Genomic DNA, 22,000 nt, shown 5'->3' with positions numbered 1-22,000 from the left:
AGCAACTCCAATGTGCTTTCATAATATGGACAAGCACTGCTTGGGGATGGTATACAAACATTGCACTCAGGATTCCTCTAAAAGAAGAAAATATGTGAGAGTTATTTATAAAAGCACAGAAAAACTTCCAGCTTTTTTTCCTCTGGCAACAAAATGACCTTGGGAGATTTCTCTCTTTCTTACAGATAGTATGGTTTGAGGCGTCGTGCTAGACAATTTGAGAAAGGAAAAATAATCAATGGTGTTTCACATTTCTGCACTCTCAGAGCACTGTGAAAGAGGGATCATTATGGTTTCTGGCAGAAAACATTTCCAGGCTGTCAGCACAGACAGCCAAAGCTTATCAAGAATTGAAGGGCTCTGGGTATGTCTGTCCAGGAAATGAAAAACAATTCCAGGAAGAATTAGTCCTATGAAACATGATCTGCAAAGACCTTTTTACACTCTTTTCATTGCAGTTCCATCTACTTACTTTTTTGCTACTGGTTGCAGAAAGAGTGGGGGGAAAAATGTGGTTCTAATTCAGTCAGGACAATCATATGAGAAAATGAGACATTAAAAACTAAGGTAATGGGACTGGATAATCTGAGGCAGACGTGCTAAAATCCACAATCAAGTGCGTCTTAAACTTATCAAAAGAAATCACAACACTTTACATAGCAAGGAAACAAACAAACAAACAAACAAAACAAAAAAAAACCCAAGAAAACCCCAAACAAATAAAAAACACAGAGAAAAAAATAAATAAAAGGAATGAAAAAAGAAGAAAGAAAAAAGGCCAAAGACATTTATCATACAGCTTTTGGATAATCCCAGAATGGTGAGGGCTGAAGGGACATCTGGAGTTCAATGCCCCTGATAAAGAAGGGTCTCCCACAGCAGGTTGTACAGGATTGAAATGTCCAAGTGAGTTTGGAATCTTTCCAGAGAAGGAGACTCCACAACCTCTCTGGGCAGCCTGCTCCAGGGCTCCAGCACCCTCACACACAGAACTTTTTCCTCATGTTCAGATGGAACTTCCTGTGTTGCAGTTTGTGTCCCTTGCCTCTTGTCCTGTCACTGGACACCACTGAAAAGAGCCTGGTCCCATTCTCTAGCACCCTATCCTTTAGATACTGATGAATGTTGATGCTCTTCTCCGGGCCCCAGGTCTCCCAGCCTTTCCTCCTCTCAGAGATGTGCAGTCCCATCAGCATCTATATAGCCTCTGCTGGACTCTCTCCAGTAGTTCCCTGTTTCTCTTGAACTGGTGAGCCCAGAAGTGGACACAGGACTCTGGAGAAGTACTCCATAATAAGACAGAATTGTAACACACTGCTTTGCCTAGTCACTACTGACAAAATGTGCTGTTTTCCCCTCCTCTTTCTGGTAACCTTTAATCATCAAGCAATACTGTGCTAAGAAAACTGTTATTTTTATCAGCTCAGCCTGTTAAAATTCACAGCTACTTCATTTTCTCTTAACTGGGCCTCTTGCTAGTTGGTGCCAGTTATCTATTTACACACAAATAAAAATATACACAAATATAAACCCACACCTGTCCCATAACTTACCCCATTGGCTCTGCTAGCAGCTTGGAAATAGATGCTGTAGCTCTTGTGAGGAAGAAGAGGAGTGTTCCAGAAACCACTGTAGGTTTTGTTATCACCAACAGTAAAAGGCTGAGCAGCTTGTAAACTGTTGGCTGGAAACTCTGCAGCAAAGTAGTACTGGGAATTCAACAGGGAGGCATTCTGGAAGTGGATGGGCACTGGGTAGCACTTCAGGATTTCAGTTGTCTTTTTGGTCCTCCGTGGGCGTTCTTCTTCAACAACTATTTGATAGACACTAAGAGAAAACGGAGAGAAGAAAAGACACACATGGGTTATTTTGAGACATGGACAGTTAACTCATTCTGCAACCATAACAGTACACCAGTATTTATGGAAAAGAGAACTAAAAGGAAACAAAAAACCACACTTGCTTGACATGAGCTGGCAATGTGTGCTGGCAGCTCAAAAAGCCAACCCTATTCTGGGCTACATCAAAAGCTGCATGGTCAGCAGGTCAAGGGAGGTGATTCTGTCCCTCTACTTTGCTCTTGTGAGACCTCACCTGAAGTACTGCATCCATCTCTGGAGCCCCCAACACAGGAAGGGCATGGATCTGTTGAAGAGGGTCCAGAGGAGTGCCACAAAGATGATTAGAGGGCTGGAGTACCTCTCTTATGAGGACAGACTGAGAGAGTTGGGCTGAGAAGCCTGGAGAAGACAAGGCTCCAAGGAGACTTTATAACAGCCTTCCAGTACCTGAAGAGGGCCTGTGGGAAAGCTGGAGAGGGACTTTTTACAAGGGCTTGTAGTGATAGGACAAAGGGCAATGGTTTTAAACTAGAGCAGGGTAGATTTAGATTGGGCATTAGGAAGAGGTTCATTACTCTGAGGATGGTGGCACACTGAAACAGGTTGCCCAGAGAAGTTGTGGATGCCTCATCCCTGGAAGTGTTTAAGACCAGACTGGATGAGGCTTTGAGCAACCTGGTCTAGTGGGAGGTGTCCCTGCCCATGGTAGGGGCCTTGGAACTGGAGGATCTCAGGTCTCTTCCAACTCAAGCCATGCTATGATAGTGTGGTTGTTCTGTATTATGCCAAGCCAGATCATTGTTTTCTGCTTTCCGTCAAGACCAGGCTGGATGAGGCTTTGAGTAACCTAGTCTAGTTGGGGAGGTGTTACTGTCCATGGCAGAAGGGTTAGAACTAAATGACCTTTAAGGTCCCTTCCAACTCAAGCCATTCTATGATGGTATGGGAAGAAACTGTCTTTTTGATATTCAGGTGCAGGAATTTGTGGAAGAGATTCCTGCTTTCAGACAAATTTGGTTTTGTGTTGGGAAAACAAAATTAACAATACACATACTTCAGTGTTTCACATGGCAAATGCAAAGAATAGTTTCTTGTTCAAACTCTTGCACAGAAAAAGTCTTCTTGATTAGCGCTAAAATGTAGAATTAAGCTTTATTTTTGCCCACGGAAGTAAGTATTAAGCTATAGATTCCATTCTCTAATGTGTTTACCTTGTCTAAATAAAATAAACAAGTAAGATAAAAATGAAGAAATAAATTACCAGAAGACAGGGTACAGTATTTGCTTAAGTGTTGACTTTACAACTACTTGTAAAAGCACACACAGAGTGAATTACAGCCTTTTAAAACGTTGGTGGCATACTGACTCTTACTGAGCAAGAATAAAACACTCTTTGCTGCAAGTTATTCTCAGCAAAGCTCTTCTAAAACCTCTTGGAGATAACCCTGTTTTAAAGTTCTTCTGCATTCTGCAAGGCAAGTCATTTTGCACTTGAGTTCTTTGCTGTGCTGGGACCTACTGGGACCAGTCCATCCCTCTCCACTGTAAAGGTGTTATGGACATTCCAGCAGGAACAAAGAACTTGTGATTTCTGCTGTGCATGCAAACAGTGTAATCATTCTACCCTCGCAGTTGCTGTAAAACCCTGAGTCAGAGCTTTCAAATTTGTGGAGTGGGAAGTCCATGTCTCTAAAGAAGACTGGCTTGAAAGTTTATTGCTTCACTGGGGACCAGTGAATCTTACTCAGTATTTGCCTCCGGAATCTTGAATCTCGATATCAGTAACTGATGTTAAAGCAGCAATGTGTCCACATTTACACATCATCAATATCTAATAACAATTTATGGGTTTTTGAGTTGATCATGCATAAAAAGCAGCAGTCTCTGGATAAGGCATGTTTCTTAAGGATGAAATGTCCACTGTATTAAAGACTATGAAACAGTCTTCTGATATATTGCTCCCCCTCCACCTTCTGTAGGCAGATAACTCTGTTTATGGAAGACTCTACCCAAATTATAGGGACACTTGGAATGGGGCTCAGCAGGTCTTGGTCTGGACTCAACAGGGTTTATTGGCTTGGCCATATTACTGCACAGCTATTCATAGTTACAAAATTATTCCGGTTCAAAAAGACCTTTAAGATCATAGAATGGTAGGGGTTGGAAGGGACCTCCAGAGATCATGGAGTCCACCCCTTCTGCCAAAGCAGAATCACCTAGGGCAGGTCACACAGGTTTAGATCATCAAGTCCAACCATTAAGTCAGCACTGCCAGGTCACTGCTAAACCATGTCCCTCAGCACCACATCTACATAGCTTTTAAACCCCTCCAGGGGTGGGGACACCACCACTTCCCTGAACAGCCTGTTCTGGGGCTTGACAACCCTTTTGGGGAAGAATTTTCCCCCCTAATATTCAGTCTTATTCTCCCCTGGTTCAGCTTAAGGCCATTTCCTCTCATCTTGTCCCTTGTTACTAGGGAGGAGAGACCAACACCCATCTAACCCCAACATCCTTTGCCGGAGTTGTAGAGAGTAAGGTCTCCCTTGAGCCTCCTTTTCTCTGGGCTAAACAACCCCAGTTCCTTTATCCATTGCTCACAAGGCCTGTGCTTGAGCCCCTTCACCATTGTCCTTCTTAGAACATGACTTTTGAAGGCAATACTAGTTTAGAAATAAGAGAATTGACTTTTTGCAATCACCAAGCCATATTATAGACAGTAAGCTCCTGCACCTCCTGGACCTCTCAAGCTGCTTTGTGGTCTCCAGCTCTCATACTCTCTGGATCCTCACCACCTCATTGCACAATTACACTCACATACTGCTTCTACCCTGGATTTGCCTTTGTACATCTAGATAATGCTGAGTGCCTGGATGATTCTCCATCAGTGGAACTGTTCAAGGTGAGTTTAGACAGGGCTCTGAGCAACCAGGTATAGTTGAAGATGTTCCTGATCACTGCAGGAAGGTTGGACTAGATGATCTTTAAAAGTCCCTTCCAACCTAAACCATTCTATGACTAGGTCTGCAGAGCTTTCATAGCTGAGTATCATCAAGAGGGAGAGGAATGCCAATACTTTTAGCCACCTTACTGGGTTTTTAACAGACATATTAGAATCATAGAATCATGATGATCATGTTGATCTTCTGCAGTAGCAGACACTGCATTTTCTATGCCTAGAAAGTTAACACCAAGAATGGTAAATACCTCTGATTCTGACTGATTTGGACTTTCACCAGGGTGGAGATTTAGCTTAATGTGAAGACATTTAAATTTAAGTGTCTTCTTGAAGAAGTCTGTACATCTGTAAACTCCCATTACAGTCACTGAAGAGCTAGTCAGTACAAGAAAGAAGATCTGATTGACAAGGAGCTGTCTACTTTTGGGTCAAATTAATTGCTTTCTACGCTCCTCTGACTATAACAACTGAATACTCTGCTCATATGTAGATGTCCACAAGTGGGATGATGCTGAACCCCATGAAGAAATCTAACCATACAGAAGTTTGGTGCAGCTGGGGAGACCAACAAATGTCTTGAGGGTAAACTTGAAGGCCGCTGTCTGCACATTGGGCAGCTCAGTGCAACAAATGCTACAAAAGAGCAGAAAGCTTTTCATTAGCTGATGGATTCCATGCTAAATCACAAATGAAGGTCAATACATGGTGACTTTCTGTTGATCCTAAGATAACTGATCTGTAAAAAATCAGCTATAAAATATCTACATTACTTTCTTGGGTTATTTCTCCCCCAAATCAGTTTCATATGATTCTAGCAATTGATTTTCTAGAAGAAAACACAGTTGCTTAGAACTGGGATTGCAAAATACCTTGAAGAGTGTGTAGCCTTCTCTAACTACTGATTTCCAGTGAATCTGCAATAAATACTGTTGGTGAAATTAAGTGGAGGATTGGGAAAAAAAGAACAAGGTGATGTAAGCATCTCTTCTAGTAAGGTAGTGAAGCAGGGTACAGTTGCCTAGTACCACAGCAAAGATAAGAATCCTTCATTTTCAGTAAAGAATGATGGATGGGAAACTAAGTTATCTGGCTGTTGCCTTCAGGAAGGTATTGTCACCTTTTTTGTGCAGCAGAATTGAATAGAAGAGGGACCTCAGACCACACAAGATAGTATGATCTGATTATAATACCTGTACCAATAGTGTCGAAATGAGGGGTCTTTCCATTTTTCCCTCAGTGATTAAAGGTTTCAGATAGTTTAAAAACAAATCTATCACTAAAATGCTCCTTTTCCCCTGGCAAATTCATGTCAGTTGCACCACCTGCCCGACTTCTTGTATGCTGCTGCCTTTGAAATGCCTGCCACCTATTCATCTTCAGGTACATTAAAGAAAGAACTAAGTTGACTGGAGCAATTTCAAACTCAAAATGTCTTTTCATCCTTACTCCACAAGGCAAATTAGATTTGCAAGCATCTAGACCTTCAATCTATTTGCTCTTTAATAATTTAAGCACTGAAAGGTCAAGCAGCTCTTTTCTGTTCCCTTTATCAAAGTCCAAGTGCTAATGAAAAATAACTAGAATCTTCTCTGCTGCCCAATTTCCACACATTGATGTAAATTAACACATTATGGATACCTGGGTCAAGGGAAACCTGACAGAACTTTATGAGTGGTATGTTTTACAATTGTAAGGATGAGATCATCTTGCTGATGAATTTTTACCCCAATTACAAAAATTGCAATCAAAAGCTTCCTTTCATTCTTACTATTTAACTTGTTTTCTTTAATATGTAACAGCAAACCTGCCTACTTGGAAAAGAGTTTGAGTTTGGTTGTCCTGGTTTGGGATAGATCAGAACTAATTCTGCCAAAGGATTTGACTTGTCAGCTCAGTTTGTGCTCAGAGACAGCACATTCTGAAGTTCAGGGCAGGTTTGCACAGCCAGTGGCTGCTTCTGGCACTGAGAATGCTGATAGGGAGAGTTACTGCTGAGGGCTGGGCTGCAGAAAGGCTCGGTCTTAGACTTGTTCCTGTGCAGAACAAGAGCAAAACCACATCTTTTGTCCCACTTTGGGCTGCAGGAATTCAGAGGTGGCACCTGCAGGGAGGAGGGTAAAGAACACGTGATCCTCAACTAACCAACAAGGGATTACATCCCATGGACAGCATCATCAGGATCAAGCTGAGGGATCACCAGGCTCAAGCCTCTTCTTCAATGACTGGTGTCCCAGGAGGACTCTGCCCCTTCTGCTTTCAGTCCTGATCCCTGTGTTCTTGAATCCAGTTCCAGAATCCAGCTTCTGAATCTGGTTCGAGTATGTAACTGAATCTAGTCTGGGACTTCCCCAGAGCCCACCCCCAGCATCAGTAATTCCAGTGGCAATGCCATTGCTTTCAGGAGTTGGATATTGGTTTGCATCTTTGTATTTATTTCATTGGTTTGTTTTCATCCCAGATGGTTTAGGCTCTTTCCCACTTCATCAGTCTCTCTCCCTTCTTCCTTTTCTCTTTCTTTTGGGAATGCAGGGGGGTCCATACAGAACCTCTGGCAGTCATTTAGTGGCAGGCTAAGCCCTGACCCTTGACAAGGTGTATTGTATTGTGTGTTTACAGATCACAATTCATAAATACCTAGACTGTAAATGTTAAAGACGTCTGTATTAAGAATCCTGAAGTCCATGTTTATATCCAATAAGATAATTCTATCCTCTTGGAAAAATATCTTGTCACTTTGAATGAGACTTCAATTAAGGAAAATTTGATTTCCTGCATTCCAGAACTGTGGAATAATGTCCTGATTCATCAAGTTGCTAACACTCATCATTTCATGTACTTAAGAAGAGATATACACTTGAGTCTTCATTTGATTTGTTTAGTTCATTTATCTAACTGTCCTTGGTGTCTTTGATTACTGTGTTAACATGTGTTCTTTCTTCTTTCATGTCTCTTTTTCAACTCTGTCTGAAAAAGAAATCAATATATTTAGCAGACATTGACAGACCATTTTTAATTTAAGCAGTAAATATCTGAGCAGATTGGTCTGTGTAATTTCTAACCAAAATTACAGTCTTAATTATGTGCAGATCCATATCTCTGCATAATCATTTACATTTGGGACTAATTTGGGATTGTTAAAACAAAAAGTAGCCTAAAATATTATTTTTCCCCTTTTCTCAGACACCGTTTTTAAACCCCAAATTTGAAATATTTGTATGCTACATTAAGAATAATTATCATGTTCTTTCCTTGATGCCAAAGCAAATTTCAGTCTAGGTAAAAGCAGGTTTTGTGTTCAGTTCCCATTGAACTGGAATTCTGCAGTAGATCTGTGCAATGTGAATTCAACTGAAATTGCATTTTCTTCCTTCAGAAAGACCAATCTAAGTTCTACCAATACCAATGTGGTTTTGGCACCTTTCACTGTAGGGCAGATTTCAATTTTTCAGAGTACAGGTCAGAAGACTTTATTCTTTGAAATGTAAAGGTGTGGAAAAGGAGCTTCAAACAGGCAAGAAATCCTATTAATACCTGAGAGGAATAATAGAATCCTAATGAAATGCTTGCTCATTTCACCAATGTCAAAGGTCACTAGATGAGTTCCAGAGGCTCTCTATGAAGCCTTCTCCTTTATCAAAGGGAAAAGAAAGGGAAGAAGGAAGAGAGGCTGATGGGTTGTGAACATAACTAAACCAGCTGAGATGGAAAGAAGAACAATTCAATAAAAAGGAGACAAAGAGATACATACCAATATGGAACACAAACCCTGATGGTGATGACGTTACCATTGTCACCACTGATGCTGGGGGCAGGCACTGGGGAAGTACCAGAGTAGGTTCAGCCACGTATGGGAACCAGGTTCAGAAGCTGGAATTTGGAACTGGATTCAAGAACACATGGATGGAGTCAAAGGCAGAATGGACATAGTCCTGCTTGAACACTGGCTATGAACTTCATGGCTTCACCCTCACGATCCCTCACATTGATCCTGAAGATGTTGTCCATAGTATGGGATCCCTTGTTCATCAGTTGAAGGCCACCTGTCCTGTCCACTCCTCCCCTGAGGTGCCAACACTGATTTTACAGGGTGCCCAAGGTAAGGCACAAGATGTGGCAGTGTCCTTGGTCTGCACAGGGGCAAGTCTAAGCCAGAGCCTTTCTGCAGCCCAGCCCTTGGCAGTATCTCTCTCCATCAATGTTTTCAATGTCAGAAGCAGTCACTGTCTGTGCAAACCTGTCCTGAACTTCAAAATGTGCTGTCACTGAGCTGAGAAGTCAAATCCCTGCAAGATTTAGATCTGTTCTGACTCAAACCAGAACACATATCTTCAAAACCAATTCCAAGCTGAAAACAAGGGGAAAATAAGCTAGACTGCTTAGTTATTGAGCTGTCAAGTTTATTTTTTCTCTCCTCAGTGGCCCTGATACTTCTAACTTAAATCATAATGCCTCTTTAAAGAACATAGCCATAATTATTGTTTAAGAATGTATTTTACAGAAGAAAAATGGCTTAAGGACCCAAATTTAAGATTACCTGAATTTACTTACTAGTCTTAGAATCATGGAACCATAGAATGGTTTGTGTTGGAAGGGACCTCAAAGATCCTCTAAGTCCAACGCCCGTTTCATAGGCAGGTACATCTCCTACTAGAACAGATTATTCAAAGCCTCATCCAGCTCAGTCATAAACTTTTCTATGGTTGAGAACTCCACAACTTCTGTGGGCAACCCATTCTAGCACCTCACAACCTTGAATGCCATAATACAACTGTTATGTGTTATCCTTGGCAGGGCAATGAAATATTTTGTGCCTCAGTTCTCCAGAAGTTTCTTATTTCCCCTGGGTTGCTTCAACTGTTCAAAACTAGAACACCTCCAAGATTTTTTTTATTATCCTTGAAAAAAAAAAAGTCCTTTTCCCCCCCCTTTCTCCCCTAGAAAATGTACAAAGCCTGTAAAACTTTATATTGCACTAGATTATTGTAGATGTGGTGCTGAGAGACATGCTTTAGTGGTGATCTGGCAGTGCTGGGCTGGGCTTGATGAGCTGAAGGTCTCTTCCAACTGCAACGGTTCCATGATTCTATGATCCTGGGATTATTGCAATTCATCCCATACATTAACATTTTACACCACTAGAAATTAAAGGTGAACCATATCTTGAAATGGAAGAGGGAAATTACTTTTTAAAGGACAGGAATTAATAATTTAGTTGGCAAGAAATAGAAGATGACTACAAGAAATTGTAACTAACTCTCTTCCTACTGAGCAAGAGTCTGTATATTTATTATAGGTGGCATTAAACCAAGGTGATGATGACAATCCCTGATTTATCAGGTGTCTCACCATATCAGTTCCACAGGCTTTGCCAGTGAGTCAGGAGCTCTAGCAACACATAATATAGAACAAATATATTTTTCAGCCTGGAGAAGAGAAGGCTCCAGGGAGACCTTATAGAAGCCTTCCAGTATCTGAAGGGGGGCTGTAAGAAAGCCACAAAGGGACTTATACAAAGACTTGTAGTGACAGGATGAGAGGGAAAGGATTGAAGCTTGAGGAGGGTAGATACAGACTGAAAATTAGGAAGAAATCCTTTATAGAGAGGATGGTGAGACACTGAAACAGGTTGCCCAGGGCGGTTGTGGATGTCCCCTCTGTGGAAGCATTCAAGGCTAGGATGGATGAGATTTTGAGCAAGCTAGTCTGGTGGAAGATGTCTCTGTCCATGGTGGGGAGGTTGGAACTAGATGATGTTTAATGGCCCCTCCAACCCAATGAATCTATGAGTCTGTAAATCTATGAGAACTGAGATTCATGGAATCATAGAATTGTTTTGATTGGAAAGGACCTTTAAAGGTCATCTAGTCCAATCCCCCTAGAGTGAATGGTGACTTCTTCAACTAGAGGAGGTGTCTCAGAGCCCCATCCCACCTGACCTGGAATGTTTCCAGGAATAGGGCTTCTACCACCATTTGTTTAGCCTGAAGAAGAAGAGATTGAGGATATCTTTTCAATGATGATTAATAGCTAAAGGAATGGGGGGCAAGAGGAAGAGGATGACTCTTTTAAGTGTTGCCCAGGTACCAGACAAGGGGCAACTAGAACCCAGGAGGAGAAATTTCTGCGCTGTGAGGAAGCGGGAGCCCTAGAGCAGCCTGCCCAGAAAGTTTGTAGAGTCTCCTCAGGAGAGATTCCAAATCCACATGGACATTGTGATCCTGGGAAACCTGCTGTGGTTGCTCCTGCTTTATCAGGGGGAATTGGGCCAGGTGATCTCCAGACATCCCTTCCAAACCCCAGCATTCTGTGATTCTGTGATTTGAAGTGACTGGAGTTTATCAAGTAGATGTAAAACCAGGGAGGTTGAATTAGCAAAAGGACAAATGAGTTTGTTCACTAAGGATGGAAAAGCCTGTTCTAGGAAGCCCTCTCTATTTCAGGGACATTATTTTGAGGATATTGGAGATTTTTATGGGCTTTAAGCAAAATACAGCCTTGCCTACTACAGCTTCTAAAATGAGGGGGAAGGAGGGGGAAGTTTGAACAACCTACCTTGGATGAATTTAAGGTTCTGATAGGAAAATACAGAACTTAACAGTAAAGAAAAATAGACCAAACAAAACCTCCAATTTAATGTACCAATGCTAACAAAGATTTGGATTTTGTTAAAGATATAAGATCTAATTTGTAATGGGGGAAAAATGTGAGCTAGGCAATGTTGCAAATATTACTGTCAACACAGAAGACATCAACATTCTTGCAACTGTTCACTTTCAAGTTCTTGACATACCAGTGTTAAAGGTATATGTTTGGGAATGAAGGGACTCTTCAATCCCTGTAACTTTTTGATCACATCTTTACTTGAAGTCAGGAGGGTTAAGGCAAACTTCCACCATCTTTGGCAGGTGCTCCCAAAGTGTGGGAAAGGGCTAAGAAAATAGTTTTTGCCAGCAGCTTGTTGGAACTTGAATAGAATGATTCTCTTTCCATACCTGGCTTTATTTACTGGCTTTGCATGCTAAGAGATAAGCCTGGTTAGATTCTTCAAGCAAAGTCTGTCTTCCTTCTCAAGAAATGCTGTTACTAACACCTGACATTTCCAGGCCATGGGGAAAATCAGGCTGGAGAAAGCCATAAATCTTTCAGAATCAGCCCTGGAGTGAGTACATGAGGGACTAATATTACACAACACCTCCATTGTCATGCAAGGGGCCCTATTTCTGAGATCAATCAAAGCAGAAATACCTAAACAGCTGTAAAGGAGGAGATAAGAGAGCTTAGGTTCAGCCCCTGGAGATATTGCCAAATGTAAACTCTCAGGTGTTATAATAAGCTTTATCTTCACAGACCCAAGTCCATTGGGGAACAGTATCTGGCTTTTAATGTAAAACTCCTAAGCTGCTTTGTGACTGCCCAACTCTTTTGTATGGACAGTCTCAAAGACTTAAAAGTCAGTATTTACAAAGGGGATTTTCCAGGGAAAAAAATACATCCAAGCAAACCTCTCCTTAGAATTCCTATGGATTTTTACAGGAAATCCCCACAGTTCTCACATGGGGAGCATTCTGTCACTGGAAGCTGAAGATACTTTGCTTGATCTTCCCTTCAAGGACAGTCACCAGGGATGAAGATTAGAATGTATTCAATTCCCTCAAGAATAAAAACACTTGCTACATAATATCTTCGCTGTAGAAGAGTGAGATAGGCTCTGAAAGTGGTAAAGAGACGGCTTTAATTATGCTTTATGTTCGTCATGGATGTAGCAAGTTCACTATGGATTTAAAGGTATTTTCCCAACACAGAAGAACTGAAAAATTTCTCTTTTTGTGACTTTGGACCCTCTAGGATTTAAGAGAGATATCAGAGCCTGGGCTCCAAAAATTCTCAGAAGAAAATCTGTGAGAAAGGAAAAGGAGACAATGATGCGTGCTCATTCCACCTCCCAATGGCCAATGTGGTGCCACCTAGTCCTGATGACAAAGCTTATTTAATTTGTTTGCTGTATTTCCTATTATGTGGATTGGCTGTTTTAGAGAATCAAAGCACACCATCAGGCACAGAGAGTGCCCAGCAGATCTTCAGCGCTGTAATCACAGGCCATGAAGCCTACAAAGATGCTAAGGGGACTGCATCATCTCTGTGAAGAGGAAAGGCTGAAAGACCTGGGAGTGCTTAGCCTGGAGAAGAGCAGACTGAGAGGGGATCTTATCATAGTATCATAGTATCATTCAGGGTTGGAAGGGACCACAAGAATCATCTAGTTCCAACCCTCCTGCCATGGGCAGGCACACCAGGGACATCAGTTGCTCACCCCTCATCTATTAATTTTGTCACCTGCTCATAGAAGGCAACCAGGTTGGTCAGGCAGGATTTGCCCTTGGCAAAGCCATGCTGACTGTTCCCAATCACCTCTTCACTATTCTTCTGAGCCAGTAGTGACTCCAGGAGGATCTGCTCCATGATCTTTCCAGGCACAGAGGTGAGACTGACTGGCCTGTAGTTCCCTGGTTCCTCCTTCTTACCTTTTTTGAAGGTGGAGGCAATGTTTCCCCTTTTCCAGTCCGTGGGGACTTCCCCAGATTGCCATGACTTTTGAAATATAATAGAGAGGGGTTTAGCAACCTCATCTGCCAGTTCTCTCAGTACCTGTGGGTGTAACCCGTCGGGTCCCATGGACTTGAACACTTTCAGGTTCTTCAGGTGATCACGAACCTGATCTTCACTTACAATGGGCAGTTCTTCCTCCCCGTCCTTGGCATTGTCTTCTCAATGCTGATCAATAGCTAAAGGACAGGGGCAAGAGGGTGGAACCAGACTCTTTTCAGTGGTGACCAGTGATGGGACAAGGTACAACAAGCACATAGGGGAACACATTCCACCTAAACATGAAAAGAAATTTCTTTGCTTTGAAGGTGCTGTGGCCCTGGAGCAGGCTGCCCAAAGAGGTTGTGGAGTCTTCTTCTCTGGGATTCCAAATCCACCTAGATATTTTGGTCTTGGGTGACCTGCTGTGGGTGACCCTGCTTTACCAGAGGGGGTGGACTAGGTGATATCCAGAGGTCTCTTCCAACCCCTACCATACTGGGATTCTGTGATTCACTTAATATTTCTGCCTTTAGATTAAGTTGTCTTAAATGATGACTCAAAATAGAACTTTGTTGTTTTGGTAAATAGAGGAGAACAAACAAACAAAAAAAGAATATTTTAAAGATTTCAGCTTCTAATATTTTTGTTTTCAAAGGGTAATAAAAGATTTCCAATACGTAAGCAGCAGTAGATAATCTGTATTCCATTACACAACATACAGTGTGCTGACGGACAGTGGCTTTACCTTTGTCCAGTCCATCCTAGACAAAAATCAATAAATTCAATACTCAAAATGGTTCAAAATGCTGACCTACCCTTATTCAAGGCAACTCTTTGTTTACTATTAGAACAGTGTATGAAAATTGCTAAGAAGGACTTGACCAAAGCATCTGTAAGTGGTGGGAAGTCATAATACCAACAACACCTGTGGCAAAACCTGTGTGCACTGGTTAGGCCACACCTCGAGTCCTGTGTCCAGTTCTGGGCCCCTCAGTTTAGGAAGGATGTTGACTTGCTGGAACAAGTCCAGAGAAGGGCAACAAAGTTGGTGAGGGGTTTGGAACACAAGCCCTAGGAGGAAAGACTGAGGGAGCTGGGATTGCTCAGCCTGGAGAAGAGGAGACTCAGGGGTGACCTTATCACTCTCTACAACTACCTGAAGGGAGGTTGTAGATAGGTGGATGATGGTCTCTTCTCCCAGGCACCCAGTACCAGAACAAGAGGACACAGTCTCAGGCTGCGCCAGGGGAGGTTTAGGTTGGATGTTAGGAAGAAGTTCTATACAGAAAGAGTGATTGCTTATTGGAATGGGCTGCCCAATGACACAGTCTCAGGCTGCCCCAGGGGAGGTTCAGGTTGGATGTTAGGAAGAAGTTCTACACAGAGAGAGTGATTGCCCTTTGGAATGGGCTGCCCAGGGAGGTGGTGGAGTCGCCATCACTGGAGGTGTTCAGGAGGAGACTTGATGGGGTGCTTGGTGCCATGGGTTAGCTGTTTGGGTGGGTTGGATTGGTTGATGGGTTGGACGCGATGATCTTGGAGGTCTCTTCCAACCTGGTTTGGTTTATTCTAAATAAAAGTTTATTCTAAATAAAAGAGTCTCTTCTGCTGTTAACTGAAATCCACAGAATGGCAAGAGAATCAAAACTCTTCTTTTAACCCTCTCAACCTCCCAAATCTTTTATAAATATTGATTAACTTAATTTAATTCTTTTATTCTCCCTGGGTATACAGCCTCATGGCTAATTATTTCTAATTATTTAAATATTGATGCACAGTACAGGGCAGTAGTATTGCCCATCACTCCCAGTTGGGAGTTGAACCTGCTGCTGTTATTCACAGAACCATGGAATGTTAGGGGGGGGGAAAGAGACCTTGAAAGATCATCCAGTCCAACCCCCCTGCCAGAGCAGGATCACCTATACCAGATCACACAGGAATTCCTCCAGGGTATTTTTAATATTTCCAGAGAGGGAGACTCCTGGGCAGCCTATTTCAGTGTTCTGTCACTATCACAGTGTCTTCATGTTTCCATGGAACTTCCTACGCCTCAACTTCCACCCATTGCCCCTTCTCCTGTCATTGGGCATCACCAAGAGGAGCCTGACTCCATCCTCTTGGCACTCACCATCTGCATATTTATGAACATGAATGAGGTCACCCCTTAATCTCCTCTTCTTCAAGCTCAAGAGGGCCAGCTTCCTTAGTCTCTCCTCATAAGGAAGCATACCACACTGCAGTCATGCCAGCTTCAAAAATGAAAGAGGAAATTATTATGGGGCTTCAAGTTCAGATTGCAACATGGGAGGGTTCCTGTTCCGGTTGCTGCTTCCAGGTTCCTGGGTGTTGGCTCTTTTCTGTAGGGAGTGACATGTGGGTGTGGGGTAGCACTGGTTTTGTTTTTCTGTTTTATGCTGTTTTTTTCATTGTGCTTCTTCTGCAAATAGGCTAAGACACGGTAATCATGCACTGTATTATTAGATTAATTAGATCATTAGCTAAGGTAATGAGGCATTGTGATTTTCACAGGATCACAGGATGCTAGGGGTTGGAAGGGACCTCTAGAGTTCTTCAAGTCCAACCCCCTTGCCAGAGCAGGGCCATAGAATTTAGTGTAGGTCTTATGTTATACTAAACTCTTATCTCATTACCTGAACCCTGAGTTTTGTGCATTTTGTGTCCAGTTCTGGGCCCCTCAGTTTAAGAAGGATATCGAAACACTTGAACATGTCCAGAGAAGGGCAACAAGGCTGGGGAGAGGCCTTGAGCACAAGCCCTATGAGGAGAGGCTGAGGGAGCTGGGATTGTTTAGCCTGGAGAAGAGGAGGCTCAGGGGTGACCTCATTGCCCTCTACAACTACCTGAGGGGTGGTTGTGGCCGGGAAGGGGTTGGTCTCTTCTCCCAGGCAACCAGCACCAGAACAAGGGGACACAGTCTCAAGCTGCGCCAGGGGAGGTTTAGACTCGAGGTGAGGAGGAAGTTCTTCACCGAGCGAGTCGTTCATCACTGGAATGGGTTGCCCAGGGAGGTGGTTGAGTCATCATCCCTGGAGGCGTTCAAGAGGAGATTGGACGTGGCACTTGGTGCCATGGTCTAGTCATGAGGTCTGTGTTGATAGGTTGGACTTGATGATCCTCGAGGTCCTTTCCAACCTAAGTTATACTGTGATACCTTCCCCCTCACTTTCATGTTGCGGGAAGGAGCAGGTTAGCCCTTGTGCTAATCTATTACAGCGTGTTACTACAATACTGGTATACAAGTGTAAAAAGCGGTCAGAATCAAGCCAAACAGAATGACAAGGACATTTTTACCCATGAAATTCCTTAATCATAAAATAAAATTTCCTTAGCTGCACTCTCTAGGGCACTGGCTACTACTTTATGCTGACATGAGTGTCATGCATTAGAAACTCTCCATACTTCTGCATGGAATGAAGTGAGTGCAAAATGAACCCTGAGTGTAAGCCTCTTTACATGGTACTGATTCATGTTGATTTCAAAGTAATTTTCTAAAGGTGTAAATAACATCTTTGGGTCTATAATCATAAATTATTTCAGCTCTTAATTGTATATTTGCTGGACAAGTAAAAGACATGTTTGATTATGGATAAGCCCTGGTGTGATCCATACCATATCAATGAGATCTAGCTACTGAATACAGACTGCAAGTGGCAAGTGAGATTTGGCAGTGTATTAAGTGTTTTTATATCTTTAGAATGAAGAGACTGTAAGGACATTTGTAAATACTGCCTCAAGCTATGCCAGGGGAGATTTAGGCTGGATACTAGGAAGAATTTCTTTAGTGAAAAAGTGGCTAGGCATTGAAATACCTTGCCCAGGGAGGTGGCAGAATCTAGTCTTGGAGGTGTTCAAAAGACAAGTAGATGTACTTCAGGACATGGTCTAGTGGTCATGGAGATATTAGGTAGAAGGTTGGACTTGATGACCTTGAATGTTTGGGGTTGGAAGGGACTTTTCAGGATCACCTAGTTCAAACACCCTGCAGTGAGCAGGGACATCTTCAACTAGAGCAGATAGTTCAGAGTTACACCAAACCTGGCATGGAATATTTCCAGGGATGGGGCATCTACCACCTCTCTGGACATCCTGGACCAGTCTCTCACCACCCTCAGTGGAAAAAATGTCTTCCTTTCCTCAAGACTGGATCTCACTCTTTCAGTTTAAAACCATCATCCCTTGTCCTATTGCAACAGGCACTGCTAAAAAGTCTGTCCCCAGCTTTCTTACAGATCCCCTTTAAGTCCTGCAAGGCCATAAAAAGGTCTCCCTGGATCTTCCTCTTCTCCAGGCTGATCAACCCCAACTCTCTCAGCCTGTCCTCACAGCAGAGGGGTTCCAGCCCACACATCATTGTTGTGGCCTTCTCTGGCCCCACTCAGCAGGCCCATGTCTTTTTTGTGCTGAGGGCTCCAGAGCTGGATGAATAGTAGAATAAATATTAAGGAATAGATAATATACTGAAACCAGGCAGAGATGTGCCATAACTTTTGAAAGAAAAAGTAGGAGAGAAGAAATGAAATGAAAACAAAGTCTGTCCAACATAGATCTACTTTAAGCAAAGTATTTTTCACCAACTTAGCTACTTTTTTATAAATTACATGCAATATGTTTGGAAAAGATGTTTGATTTCATAACTGTATTATTTTATAACTACATTTTCTAACTATATTGTGAAATCAAATACCTTTTACAAACATGCAATTGGTAAAATTACTCTATTTCAAAGTATAGCTATGAAATTTCATAGTAAAGCTAAGAAATGCTGTAATATATTCGAGAAGACTGGGAGAAGAAGTTATTGTTTATCCAAGAATGACTGCTACAAGATCCCTTTGCACTCAGGAGGGTTTACTGAGCATTTCTGGACCTGATACTTGGTTTCTTCCATAAACCACTCGGGTATAGATAAGCTGATAGTCTTTTTAATAGATATAGCAACATTAATTTCTTGGCAAACATAAAACTTCTCTGCTGATACTTCTTTCAGGTATGTGGGACAACAACATCCCACTTACATTGACCTAGCACTGGGTTCTTCAAATGACCTTCGAAAAAGAAGGTCACAGTATCACAGTATCACAGTATCATTTAGGTTGGAAAGGACCTCAAGGATCATCGAGTCCAACCTATCAACACAGACCTCATGACTAGACCATGGCACCAAGTGCCACGTCCAATCTCCCCTTGAACGCCTCCAGGGTCGATGACTCCACCACCTCCCTGGGCAACCCATTCCAATGACGAACGACTCTCTCTGTGAAGAACTTCCTCCTCACCTCGAGTCTAAACCTCCCCTGGCACAGCTTGAGACTGTGTCCCCTTGTTCTGGTGCTGGTTGCCTGGGAGAAGAGGCCAACCCCTTCCCGGCTACAACCACCTTTCAGGTAGTTGTAGAGGGCAATGAGGTCACCCCTGAGCCTCCTCTTCTCCAGGCTAAACAATCCCAGCTCCCTCAGCCTCTCCTCATAGGGCTTGTGTTCAAGGCCTCTCCCCAGCCTTGTTGCCCTTCTCTGGACACGTTCAAGTGTCTCAATGTCCTTCTTAAACTGAGGGGCCCAGAACTGGACACAGTACTCAAGGTGTGGCCTAACCAAAGCAGAGTACAGGGGCACTATGACCTCCCTGCTCCTGCTGGCCACACTATTCCTAATGCAGGCCAGGATGCTATTGGCCCTCCTGGCCACCTGGGCACACTGTTGGCTCATATTCAGGCAGCTGTCAATCAGCACCCCCAGGTCTCTCTCTGTTTGGGAGCTCTCCAGCCACTCCGACCCCAGCCTGTAGCTCTGCATGGGATTGCCATAGCCAAAGTGCAGCACTCAGCACTTGGACTCGTTGAATGCCATCCCATTGGACTCTGCCCATCTGTCCAGTCGGTCATAGGATCATTGAATGGTAGGCATTGGAAGACACCGCCAGAGATCATCACAGAATCACAGAATGTTAGAGGTTGGAAGAGACCTCCAGAGATCATCGAATCCTACTCCCCTGCCAAAGCAGGATCACCTAGGGCAGGCCACACAGGAAATCACCCAGATAGGCCTTGAAAATTTCTGGTGAAGGAGACTCCACAACCTCTCTGGGCAGCCTGTTCCAGTGCTCCATCGCCCTTACAATAAAGAAGTTTTTCCTCATGTTGGGGTGGAATTTCCTGTTCAAAAGATGTTCAAAGCCTTATAAATAGACTCAGATGCTAGTTTTACAGTGAGAAGTTCAGACTGTGTCCTCAAGAACACCCCATAATCACATCTATATTCCACACATCATCTGTGATACTCAGCTCCCACCCTCAATATGCTCTACTCTTTTTAGCAGCTCCCAAATATTGCCTGAAAAAGAGACAACATGCTGTGGCTACTTCTGGGCTACATATGGATTTGCTGCTACATGAATTGTATCCCTCCACTGATGGAGCAAATGAAACTAACTGGCACACAGCCAATCCTTCAGCATAGATGCTAACCTGGGTCTTTCCTCTGCACACAGAGATTCCAAAATGTGGGAGAAACCCAGTATTTATGCAACATTTCATACATGCTTGAAAATTTCCAAGAGATCCATAATGAAGGAAGGAAGGAAAGAAGGAACATACAGAGAGGTGAACTGTATGATACAGAAGCCTTGTTTTCTTACAAAAGTAGATTAAATCAGATTATAAACTTAAACTTAGCTATCTTCCAGAAATTTTCATTACCTTGGATATGTTTTAGAGCACACACAAGCCAAGGAGCACTTTATTTCTTCATTTCACCAGTGAACAACTTTTATTTCTACTGAGTGTAAGGGCTTAGTCCCTCTGGACACCAGATACTATCGATCTCACTCCATGTGGCTTTATTCTCTTAATTTAAAGCCCAAGCAGCAATACCACTAACTTAAATGATGCTGGTCTAAACTGAGCTAACCTAGGGCTTTGGATTCTCCAGGGTTTTGAGCTGGCTTCACTACACAGCAGTATAAACCAGGGATGTTTCCTAAATCCTTTATAGTCTGATCACAACGTGGCTTTCAAATTAATGAATTAGACTGTCTGGATAATAATTCCATAAAATGTGCTACAAAGCCACTATTCTGAGATCTTCTGGTGAGCATCATGGAAGAGATGAGTAGAAAACCAAGCTAACTCTCTCCAGACTGTTAGCTATACATGCAGCTGCTTTTTATGACACTCCTCAACATGGCCAAGTTATTCACAATCATACATAGTGATCCCTTTTCCTTTAGAGAGGAAGATGCTGTTTCCACTTATTTTGATTTTAGGACTAGGAATGGAGGGAGCAGGATACATTGACTAGCAGAAAGCTACACAGATTACCCCTTCTCACACCAGAAATAAAGCCATGTTCTCATCCACATCAAGCCTAAGTGCTGCATCTTCTACAGCAGCACAGTTGCCAGTAGCTAGAATCATGCTCTAATTCCTCTTCTGGCCATATAAAGAAGCTTAGCTCCTCATAATCTCTAAAACAGAGTTTTGTGTTGAGGAAGATGGAATTACTCACTATGAGGGTGACTCTGCAAGAAATGGGACTGCCAGTTAGTCGCACATTATGTTGGAGACTTCTATAATGAAAAAATCCAATAATCAGAATTATCTAACTTTAAGAAATAATTATCTCCAGTCTAGCTTGCAGTTATTTAAACTGTAAACTCAGAATCACTGAGGCAGTTCTAACCCTCTGCTCCACTCTACTGGGACTCCATCTGCCGTGCTGGGTCCAAGTCTGGAGCCCTCAACACAGGAGAGACATAGGCCTGTTTTACTAGGGTCAGAAGAGGTCTCAACATGGTCCCAGGGCTGGAACTCCTCTGCTATAAGGGCAGGCTGAGAGAGTTGAAGTTTTTCAGCCTGGAGAAGAGATGGCTCCAGGGAGACCTTCTTGTGACCTTTCAGTACATAAAGGGGCCTATAAGAAAGATGTTGACATTTTAGCAGGGCCTGTTGTGGCAGGATAAGGGTTGATAGTTTTAAACTAAAAGCAGAAGATTCAGACTAGAGAGAAGGAAGGAACATTTTGAACTGAGAGTGGTGAAACTATGGGCCAAATTTGCCCATAGAAGTGGTAGAAGCTCAGTCCTTGGAACCATTCCAGGTCAGGTTGGATGGAGCTGTGAGCAATCTGCTGTAGTTGAAGATGTCCCCACTGACTGCTGGACCTTTAAAGGTCCCTTCCAACCCAGCCCAGTCTATGATTCTAGAATTATTCCCACAATAAGCTTGCCTCCATCTTTCAAAAGTGCATTGAAAACACTTTCTTTGCATCAGAATAAAGTAACAAACCTCCTCACTCAGTATGCAGTGCAGTTAAGGAAGGCAATTGGGGTTATCTCAGTTTAAAGAACAAATAGTGTAGCAACCTAAATGCTCAGATTTTTACATCTGTCATTTTGTGGAGGTGTCAGTGCTTAGCAAGGCTCAGAGAACAGTGTGTAACTCTTAGCACAAAAAGCATATGACCTAAACTGTTCTTGCTCATAAAATACAATAATGAAAGCAGGTAATAGCTGGTCCTGCACAGACAATTTTTGTTAGGTGTCACACGTTTGATATAATAACACCACATTGAATATTTCATTTGTGCAACTTTAATTT

The 22,000-nt window shown here is 42.7% G+C and overlaps 1 protein-coding gene across 1 annotated transcript in view; it reads right to left on the bottom strand.

Annotated features, from left to right (window-relative positions):
- The window catches only part of LOC137456940 (receptor-type tyrosine-protein phosphatase mu-like), a 463,121-nt gene that overhangs the window by 151,840 nt on the left and 289,281 nt on the right, over nucleotides 1-22,000 (bottom strand). The window contains exon 12 of the mRNA XM_068168616.1: nucleotides 1,554-1,827. Coding sequence (XP_068024717.1) covers nucleotides 1,554-1,827 — 274 coding nt within the window. The remainder of the gene's footprint in view (nucleotides 1-1,553; nucleotides 1,828-22,000) is intronic.

The sequence above is a fragment of the Melanerpes formicivorus genome, unplaced genomic scaffold (assembly GCF_026170545.1).
Source record: "Melanerpes formicivorus ecotype bairdi unplaced genomic scaffold, bMelFor1.0.p_v2 SCAF_143, whole genome shotgun sequence".
NCBI classification, from domain to species: Eukaryota; Metazoa; Chordata; class Aves; order Piciformes; family Picidae; genus Melanerpes; species Melanerpes formicivorus.
The sequence above is the reverse complement of the archived record's forward strand: the minus strand, read 5'-3'. Positions and strand labels throughout refer to the sequence as shown.